The sequence below is a fragment of the Temnothorax curvispinosus genome, unplaced genomic scaffold (assembly GCF_003070985.1).
Source record: "Temnothorax curvispinosus isolate PA1 unplaced genomic scaffold, ASM307098v1 QBEX01001502.1, whole genome shotgun sequence".
In the NCBI taxonomy this organism is placed as follows: Eukaryota; Metazoa; Arthropoda; class Insecta; order Hymenoptera; family Formicidae; genus Temnothorax; species Temnothorax curvispinosus.
In genome coordinates, this window is record NW_020211282.1 from 21548 (window position 1) to 33163 (window position 11616).

The 11616-nt window shown below is 29.6% G+C and overlaps 1 protein-coding gene across 1 annotated transcript; it reads left to right on the plus strand.

Annotated features, from left to right (window-relative positions):
• Positions 1-5439: 5439 nt before the first annotated feature.
• Positions 5440-11612, plus strand: LOC112465465 (tyrocidine synthase 1-like; the record flags this gene model as incomplete). Its single annotated transcript, XM_025033029.1, has 11 exons — positions 5440-5806; positions 6395-6587; positions 6762-7037; positions 7413-7568; positions 7883-8109; positions 8221-8283; positions 9024-9234; positions 9439-9606; positions 9793-9989; positions 10391-10586; positions 11391-11612. Coding segments are annotated over exons 2-11 (1849 nt in total), but the record flags the coding sequence as incomplete, so codon positions are not given.
• Positions 11613-11616: the final 4 nt, after the last annotated feature.

The following is an 11616-nucleotide window of genomic DNA, read 5'->3' on the forward strand; positions in this document are numbered from 1 at the left end:
TTTGAATAAGCAACAAGAAAAGTTAATCGCAATGGAGAACGCTTTGAAAAATCACAATTTTATAATTTAATTCTACAAGAAATTTTTTATAACATTGTTCTCTCCGATGCATATAACTCGTATATAACTTTATATAAATCTTATAAAATAAAATTTATTACATATGTATATAGGTATACAACCTAATTTTATTATAAGTGTTGATTTGATTACAAATTGTTAAATATAAGTCCAATCGTATAAATGTGTTTCCTATATGTGTTTATAATAACTTCTTTTTATTATTTTCTACTATATTTATGTATTTCATTATTATAGTTATATATTTGGCGTTTAGAATGTTTATTTGTAATTTTTGTGAAATTTTATTATCTTTACATTTAAATGTAATTTTGTTGACTAAAAAGATAACTGCGTTTTTTAACGAAATTTATATTATTTCTGTTGTGTGTGTATATATGTATATGTGTATCTGTGTTGTAGGAGACTAAGTTATTGTAGATAATGTATTATCAATTGTCAAACTGTATTATTAAAGACTGTGTGTGATATATTTTGCCGAGCGAATATCTTCTCTTTCTTTCAATTTTATTGAGTGCTGCATTTCTTTTTATTTTATTCATATACGTTGGATTTGATGCATCTCACAGTTCTGGTAAATATTCGTATGTTCAATAAAATTACGCAATTTATTGCTATCTGGCTGCTCGAAATCTTCGTCGCAAGGCATAAAAGCTCCTTCAGCTTGCCCAATAGCTGTTATATTGATTGAAATAATGATGCGCAACTTCACACTATCAGTAATACTTACAGTACTACCAATACTGATGCTCAAATATCAAAATATTTGAATCTTTTTCATTACCTCTGTTCATTCCAGCATTCTTGTCCCCACACGATCAATAATACTATCAGTATTTTTTAGTACTGACAGTATTACTGTGTGATCGTGTACGGTTCCCTTTAAAACGTAGTCTCTTTAGAAGCTAGAATTGTACAATTACATTATTAAATTGATAATCAATTTAATAATACCGATACTAACATGTATCTCTAGAACCGCTAAAAAAATATCAGTAATATCTAAATTGCCAAAAATATCATTAATATCTAAATCCAGATAATGACAGACAATAGCATACTTAAATTCCTTAAGCATTAATATAGCAGTCATTTTTCAAAGTTCGCAAAAGTGCGTATCATAATTCTCGTTACTTCTTATCGGAACATGTCCTTGTAACAATTTTAGGAATATTTCGAGGGTTTCGATAAAGTGAAGTGGTTTTTCTGCTGTTATTTTTATTCAATCACGTTTAGATAATGTAATACTATCTATTATACACTATATCTAACATACTATCTAATATTTTTTAGATCATCACAAATATCTGACAAAAATTAAATAAATTATATTCTTATATTTCACATCTTGAAATATTTTTCATTAGTTCTTATACGTTCATCTAGCGTATCCGCAAGTGTTTCGGCAGATCATTTTCAAATTGCAACATATCTAAAAACCGTATGCAATAATTTGATAATTGTACTTAAAAGTGAATAGTAAAGATAATACATTGATTACCTGGAGTATTATTGAATACTTCCAACAAAGTTTTAATTCTGAAATTGTATTGCAGCATAATATCTAATTTAAGCTTTTTATAGAGATGTTTACAGAAAATATAAATAACGTTAATTAAACAATATTGTTTGCTTCTCTTAACTCTATATCGTATATTATCATGAAATTATATTACACAATCGTATCTATATATCTAAATTAAAATGACAACAAAAAGTTGTAAAGTTTAAAAATACAAATGTTGTGATTAATAAAGTACTTAGTTTATACGTTTTTAAATTTCATCAATATTTTTTAAAATGATGTGTTATACATTTTTATCAACATTGTGTACAATGTATTAACATAGCAAATATTGAGTTATTTATATTTATATTTTATTTATATACTTCTTATATTTATATTATGTTATACATATATATTTAGTAAAAATGAAAATAATAAATAAAATTAATTAAAATTATAGTTAGTTTGCTGTTGTAGGAAGTGATACGCAAATCTATTTATCAATATATTAAAATAATATATCATGTTGTAGAGTGACGACAAAAGACGAGTAGTGACGTCTGGGTAGTCCAAAATTAACATTACTACATATATCATTTCTTGACATCGTTCCGCTACTTAGAATACGGATATATATTATACTAAGACTAAAGATAAATACTGCAAATTGTTATCTTCGTTACCTATAATCCACTGTTAACAAAGTGGAGAAATTATATGAACACAAATAATAATTCCTAATTAATATTTTATTATTAATATTTAACATGCTTATCCAGAGATATTTACATGTATTTTTATTCCCCAAAACTGACCGCAATTTGCCAACAGATTGGCAACAAATTCGATCAGAAATTGCTGACAAACTGACATCAATTGGTGTATACCAAACATTAAGCTCGTGTTTTATTCGTTGAATGCATATTCTGCTCGATTTCTGCTAACAATCTGCGTCAAACTGTATAGCAAGTACGTAAAAATCTGCTTAATCTCTGCCGTCAATTTCTTATTATGCTTTGTTGGCAATTTGCCACATTTCTGTCAATAACATTGTAGGGTAAACTCGGGTAAGATGGCCATAGTTTTTTAAAATGCAATAAACATATATTTATTTTTGTTATATTTTAACAGTGTTTGGTATATTCCTTCACTGAAGCTTAAAGTACGTAAAACTATCGCAATTAAGAAGAAAACACTTAACATAAATTTTATATTATCAAAGTATTACAACGTATGCATTGGCCATCTTATCTGACTTTTAAGGAAAAGATGGCCATAGCAGAAAAGATAATCATAGTATTTTTAAATAAATATTGAAAAATAAAAATACAAATTATAGGTCAAATTACAATTTACATAGCTTAATTATGTGTGTAACGTTGATTACGGCAGCTTAACTATAATTTATTTAATGTTATACCATAGCTTTTAGCGGACACATGAAAAACTTTGCAGGCAGTCGAAAGTAAAAATATGATATAATATTCACAATATTGTTATTTTGAATAGTGTACGCACATAAACTACTGTAAATATTGATTATCTTTGAGAATGACTACAAAAATGCACTGTTTAGCCATTATTGGAGAAATTACAGCCATGGGCCATCTTTTCCGTATGGCCATCATATCCGAGTTTACCCTATTATATATGTTAGATTCTGTCTTTTGTCGACGACGTTTGCAGCTTTGAATGTCTTTAATACAGAATGTCACTTTATAGAATCTGTTCTCAATAGATATTTTGATTCCGCGACTGTATCATATCATATCGATATTATCAATTATGTGTTAATATTGACTTACTCTTATCCTATACGTATTTTTGAGAAATACATTTATCGTCGCGAAAAAGTTTTTATCTGAAAATGATTAATCTGTTTATCGTATCGACGCAGTCACACAACATAGGTAAAAATTTACTCATTTAATGGCAGATCGAAGCTGATTTGTAGAAATAACAAGATAAGGTAAGGTAATAGTATCTTGTGTAGCAAGTGTGGAAAACAACGAATTACGTCGCGCGTGAAGTTGCCGCATGAGCCGAAGGCTTATAATGCATTCACACGAGTACGAGTGTGATTTGCAGCACGAGCCGAAGGCGAGTACGAGATATGTCAAAAAGATATGTCAAGATAATATCTATTGCTAATGATAACTATACACTGAAAAAAAAAATACTTAGATCCAAGAAAATATTTTTTCACATAGTACCAATGGCTTATTTACTTAATATAATCACATATTTATTTAGAATTAGATATCTTTACTTAAATTAAGTAAAAATAATATACATAAATTAAGTAAAAATAATAATTTATTTAAATTAAGTAAAAATATCTAATTCTAAATAAATATGTGATTATATATTAAGTAAATAAGCCATTGGTACTATGTGAAAAAATATTTTCTTGGATCTAAGTATTTTTTTTTTCAGTGTATTAATTGGTAACGAGTTTTATTGGTACTGCATATCGGTCTGCAAATTGTCTCTCTGTCGATGCTTTTCAATATCTGCTACTAAAATTGAAATATTAATGCAATCTTGAAAATTCTGCCAGTTATCAACAACATCGTATCAGTTATCACTCGGCTGGAGATAATCTTAAGTATAAGATTGCGTATTGTTAGATAATCTTGTTTTCGAATATACTCGAGTCACTCGTACAAGAAATATTATATTAATTTCTCTTATTTATATATATATGAAGGAGTAAAAACCACAGTGGTGTAAGTGAAATTTTTAAAAATATTTCCTCGCGAGCATAGATGCAATCTGTACAATATATAAATTGCATCTATGCACACGAGAAAATATTTTTAAAAATTTGACTTACACTACTGTGGTTTTTACCCCTCCATATATAAGATAGTATATCATATATATTTCAACCGCGTTTAGTTGACTGCCAAAGTTATTACAACTGTTTCAACGTTTCCTTATCAATTAGATTCTCTCTTGCTGTGACTGTCTTTGAACTGTAAGTGAAGTGCTATACGAGACTAAAATAATAAACATGTGCTAACTGTAATAAAAAATTGTGCTATTATTGCAAAAATAATATAGAGAGAATATGCCATAATTAAGAAATATTTATACGTATATATTTTTTTAATAGTAAATATTATAAAAATATGAACAAACCAATAGTCACTACCGGAATTTTTGCAAGATGATACTTAAGCTTTCACGTAATATTTAGGTAAAAGTAAATTGCAGATTACTTTGTAATTTGTCAGAGAAAAATTTCTAGTTCGTAAAAGTTAGTATTTAGGTGAAAATAAATTAATTTTTTTTGCAAATTGGTAATTAATAGAAATAAATTCTTTATTATTAAAATAATTAATAGTTTGTCAACAATAAATTACGATCGACGTATTTGAAAAATAATAATTAGTAAAAAATAATTAGTCTTTACTTAGTGTTAGATAAATTACTTATTTCAAAAATGATTAATAGAGTTAGATATAAATAATAATTATTGCAGTTAAAATGGTTTAAAAAATAATTATGTTAATGTTATATTAAAAATATAAACTGATGGTTTGTCCACCACTACTTTCAAAAACTTTGCTATTATAATTTTTATAATAATATATTTAAATTAAATATTAATTAATCTTTTTAGAGTCTAATCTTTTTTGCGTGTAAGAATTAAGAACTGCATCAATGTAGTTGCGCGTGATTTGATTGCCACAACTATAACTTGGTTGAGGACCATTTATTATGGATGATTATCTATCAATATAGTTGCATCAATCGGGATGCTAAAAGGGCCAAAGCACATAAAATGCGATATATACGACAGTCGTAGTCGTGGACATAAGTAACGCACAAGCTTTGACGTATTCTGACAGTCAGGATTGGTCAGGATACGCCAAAGCTTGTGCGTTATGTCCACGACTGTCATATAGCGATCGCTACCAAAGCCATGTTATGTGCTTTGGCCTTCAAACAGCGATTTCAGAAAACAAAAGCGACTACGCACGCAACTACAAATGTGTATGTACATACATGTGATAGCACTGATAGCGCACATTTTTTAACGCATATATAGTGAACAAATTGTAAGTAAACTAGCGAGTCACGAGTCGCGTTTCCCTGCATACGTTGCAACGTGTTAATAGCGCGTATTATCCTAGCATCGCTGATACAAAGACGGTTTACTGCAAATATAAGCGCATATAAGTACAAGTGTATACATACGTGTGTCCATAAGTAAGTATGCTGGCTGAGGAGTTCGTTGTGTCGACTTCATCATTTTCTATTTTGTCATTATGGATTAGCGATTAATTTATTATTTTTATATGGTCGTATTTAGAGTAACCACTGGTGTGATAGCGATTTACTTTTTTACTACATCAAGAATTATCTAAGCCAACCAATTAAGCAGTTGCCATTAAAATATTTGTAATTAAAGTAATCAAGTAACAGTTTAATTGGAGCAACCAGGTATCGTCGCACTGCTGCAATATTGTCATTCGACGATTGCTCTGTGCCATGGTTGCAGCAAACACATAATTGGTCGTACCATATTTTTATACTAATAAATCTGGTTGGCAAAATCAGATTTGTGTATCCCAACACTATACTGTTTTTTCCGTGTGCATATCAATATTTCTTTACACACTTCTTATCACAAAATGTAAACTTTTGTTTTGCAAAATATAAAAAATTTATATAAAATAATCAATTAATCTCTATAAAACTATCATCTTCAAAAAACAAGATTTCACCCTCTGAATGTGTTTATAAATTTAATAATAAATACGTGTTTATTAATTTTTATTCTTATTTAAATTTTAGATCTTTACTTAGATCTTAACATTTGAAGCAAGAAGTTACAATTTCTACGAACATTTGAAAATGAGTACTTTGCAACAGCAATCGATCTTAAGAGGTCAGCAGACAGGAAGAAGTCAGGAAAAAGATTTAGTGCATGAATTATTCAGTCGTGCAGCAAAAGTCCATCCAAATCAAACCGCGTTATATTACAAAGGTAAGAGGTTTTGTTTCTCGATATAAAATATAATAGAAGTCACATCGAGAAAGTGGTCTAGAATATGATTTTTGACAATTCAAATAACCAGTTGTATTAAATAATGTCTATGATGATGTAAACATTCTATGGAAAGAAAATCTGTATCTAAACATTGTTGAAAACTCGATACAGATGACGCCGGCCAGGAATACGTGCTGTCTTTTAAAGAATTGGATAACATCACCAATCAGTTGGCACGAGCTTTACAAAAGTACGAAAAGATTGAAACAACTTCTCAGTCATTAATAGCTGTCTGCATGAAACCGTCGCATCGGCTTCCAACTGTATTACTTGGTGTACTGAAAGCAGGAATGGCTTATCTACCTTTGGACGCGGAATTTCCGATGTCTAGAGTGAAGCACATTCTCGAAGAAGCGCAACCATTAATAGTGGTGGTCGAGGAAGGAGGTAAATGTCCTCTTTTACATCGTACAAGTGTTCCAAAATAAATATCATAAAAAATTTAATTTATTATTATTCGATTTCTACATTTAATTTTATGTAATTCTTTATTTTATTTTTAGTTATTTACTTATCTCTTATTCAAGTTTTACCTATTATGTATATAATTTTACTGCTTTTATCTAGAAGGTAGAAGAATCAATTAAATAAAATGTGCCAATGTTTTACAATATTAATGTTTGTTAATTTTTAAGATTAAACTTTAATAATATTTTTAATCCTAAATTATGAATCTTAAAATTCTATAATAATTAATCCTAAATAAGTGAACTTGAGAACTTGAGTCACCAATATGAACAATTAACTAAAAATACGATTTAGCGGATTTATCAATCTATGAGGGAACTTTAGTCATAACGTATGAACAACTTTTGGAGAAAGCTAAACAAGAACAAGAAGATGCATTACAAACTAAAGAGAGCTTGAATCAACTCGCTATTGTTCTTTATACTTCCGGAAGTACAGGAATTCCGAAAGGTAATAATATCACATTTTATTATAGATACTAATTAATAATACAACATAAAAAAGCAATTTAACGCGTGCATACTCGTCTTTATTTATTATAAATTGACGTTATTTGTTACTAAATGTCGTAACAACATATTTTTACGATATCATGTTCATACGTGGCAAATAAGAACTGTGCTTCTGTAAAAAAATATTAATCCTAGTTTGAATTATAGAAAAATATAAGACAAGAGTAGCAAATTGTGAATTTATAATTTGTAAAAGAGCAAGGCTCTGGAAGATCATAATTGTTTGTAATATACACATTTATCTTCTTAAAGGTGTGCTTATACCGCATGCTACTCTGTTGAATCGTCTACAATGGCAATGGAGGGAACTTCCATACGCTGATGATGAAAAACGATGTGTTTTTAAAACTTCCCTTACTTTCGGCGATAGTATTGCCGAAATTTGGGGACCTCTTTTACAAAGCCGTACCCTAGTAATTGTCCCGAAAAGCGTGACTAAAGATCCGGAAAAGTTTATACCGCTTTTAGAAGAACATCAGGTAAAAACTCACTAATTTATCGTGCACAATTATAACAGTACAAGTATTATAATCGTGTACATGTGATATAACTTAATTTATGACAAAGAAAAAGAATTATCTATGTTTCAGATACAACGTTTAGTCCTTGTGCCATCGTTGTTGCGTTCATTGCTCATGTATCTAGACTTGCGAGTGAGTATGTAAAGTTATATTCCACATGTAATTTATCGCAAGACAGGCGAACCTATTATTATTACGTAAATTTTTCGGGAATTTTAATCGTAATTTTACGCAACATTATACGAAAGGTTAAGAACAACGTGCTTTCCTGATTATTAAAATGAGTAGCTTTCAATATCTCACAATGATGATATACAGTAATTCATTATACATCGATGATAAGACGTGTTGACGTTTTTCCTTTAATACTCGCGAAAATCTTAAGCAGCCTCTTACTTTTAGCATTTCAACATTAGTTTGGAAACGTTAGACACGCTTAAGCAAATTACAAAATGTACATGCGAAGCAATATATGAATAAATAAGAATCAACGCTTTCACAATTCAGTGATTTCCAGATCGAGGTGTCTCAATTAAGAAGTTTTTCCACAAATCAATATCAGTTGCGCTTGTAAATTACCCAACACCGATTACGAGCATTCGATTAAATGTTTAATTAGCGAAAGTCGTGCTGTCGAGATATCTGTGTTATTAAGGTGTTAATAAGGTATCTGTCAATAAGGATAATTAAGGATAATTAAAATTATGCTTATTATCCTAAGCGGCTTAGAAAATTTATACATTTATCGTTATCTTTACAATGTTATCGCAAATCGAGACACCTGAGACACGGTTATGATTTACACGATAAGAAATGTACACCGCTTTGCAACACTTCGGATTTAATATACGGTCTGTCGTTGCTTTGCACAGGATAATGACAACGTTCTCGATCGCTTGAAACTCTGGGTCTGTTCCGGAGAAACTTTGTCGGTCGCATTGGCCAATCAATTTTTCACCACGTTTGACAACAAGGACAAGGTATTAGCTAATTTCTACGGTAGCACGGAAGTCATGGGTGACGTTGCATATTACCTATTAAACAAACGGGAACAATTACAAGGGATGGAGAAAGTGCCAATCGGTAAAATTAATAAAATAAAGTTAAAAAAAAAATAAAATAATGTTATAAAAGTAATAAAATAATTAATATAGCAATATAACAAAGCATAACAACATTAATTAATTAATTCTAAGCTAATAACTAAAAGTCTATTTTAGTGGATTATTGTTACCAATAAATAATAATCGCTGAACAACATTTACATGGCTCGCTGTGTCTTTGCAGGAAAGCCGATCGACAACTGCATAATTTATCTCGTGAACAAAGACTTGCGACTGATCCCCCAGGGAGAAGTCGGAGAGCTGATCGTGGCTGGAAGAAATCTTGCCGCGGGTTATATATGCGAACGAGACACACATAAATTTTTGGACAATCCTCATGCCAATGATCCAGGTGAGAAAATAAAATAACACAACAAGAAGATCGAATATTCTACGTCTTTCGAACTTGAAGAATTTATTGCGACCTACAAATTATTCTATATTCGTAATCTTGGTTTTTCTTGTAAGCAAAACGTCGCGTTTTTTTAGTGGAAAGAATTACGACTTCGTTACGCATTTAAAAATGTAATATTTGCAGAATATCCAAAAATCTTCCGTACGGGTGATTACGCTAAAATTGTCAAAGAGTCGGTAATTTACGAAGGAAGAGTGGATTCGCAGATTAAGATCAGAGGTCACCGTGTCGATTTCACGGAAGTCGAAAAGGTAGTCGCCAGGGTACCCGATATTGATAATGTTGTGGTTCTCTGTCACAAACCCGGCGAACTGTCACAGGTAAATATTTCAATATATATTGTGTGCAAAATAAAAGGTAAATATGTTGAAAAAAATTCACAAAAAATAATTCTTTCAAAATCTTCCCTAAATATCTTATATAGAGCTAAATAAGCATACAAATATCAATTTTTCTATTCGCTTTAAATACAAAACGAACCTTTAATATGCTTCATACATCTAATAGCTTCCACCAAACAAACTATTCTACTATACAGTTTCATGAAATTTAAAAACGTTTTTTATCGGCAACGTTTTATTGTTTAAACATTCTAAAAGCATTGTTTCTAAATTACTATTATACTAAAGCTACTAAAAACACAAATATTAAAAAGAATTAAAAAAGATGTGAATCCGATTTTCTAACGTTTAATTTATACAGGTATATTTTATATTTTCAGGCATTAATAGCGTTCGTTACCATTACGAATGGCACGACCCTATCCAGCTCGGATATCGAAAATCTTCTTCAAAAGACATTACCGCCATATATGTTACCACAAATTTTTATTGTTGATCACATACCTCTTCTAACAAATGGGAAAACGGATCGACAGGAATTGCTAAGGAGATACGAATCATCTTGCTCTAATGACGGTATGTCAAACTAGTGATGATTTTATATCGTTCTGTCAAGTAAAATGATACGTACGTCGTAATATCTCTTTGAAATATTAAATAACGTATTGAAATATTAATTATTTTACTTAGTTATATTTTAATTACATGTAACTGTCTTATATGTAAACGTTTACGTATAAAAATAGATGATTTATAAGAGGACATCAGATTTTTTATTTGCTCTTTTCCACCAATCTGCATATAAAAAATCCGATGTCTATTTATAAGCTGCAAGACTATATGAAACTATGTGAAACGAGTGACTAATCTATAATTAAGAAAACCGAATTTATGCATATGTATTTCTTTTCTTTCATTTTTAACATAGATAGTTTCATACATAGTTTCATACATATGATACCACATGAGATCAGGATAATCTTTCCAATCTTGTCTACGATATAAGTAAGTTAAGTAGCAAATGTAAGATCAAAAGGAATTCATTTTCTTCTTTCATATCTGTTTTTTATTGAGTAATCAATTTGACAATTTCTTATTGAGTTCTTATTAAATTATGTGAATTATTTTAACAACAGTTGCTTTTGCACTAAAATTGAAAAAAAAATTACTTTTATTAAAAAAAATAAAGAAAATTTTATATTAAGTTTAGTTTCTAAATTGTAATCTTTACTTTTTCAAAAATTAATAATCCAAATGTAAACAAGAATAAATTATGATCCAATTTCTTTTAATTATCAATAAATTAAAAAAAGACTAATTTATAATTTAACTTAAAAGATCTATGTTTTACTGACTAAAATAAAAAATTTTGTTTTATAGAAGACCACGTTGCTATGAATTGCGATTACACCGGAGTGCCAAGTCAAGATCTTGCAAAAGCCCGTATCCTCTTTCCGACCATCGCATCCGTAATCGGACGTAGTAGTCGCACACCGGTAATGCTAAACGCGAATTTCTACGAACTTGGTGGAAATTCCTTGAATTCCATTTACACCGTAACCAAATTAAGAGATCAAGGTTATCAGATCGGTATCACGGATTTTAT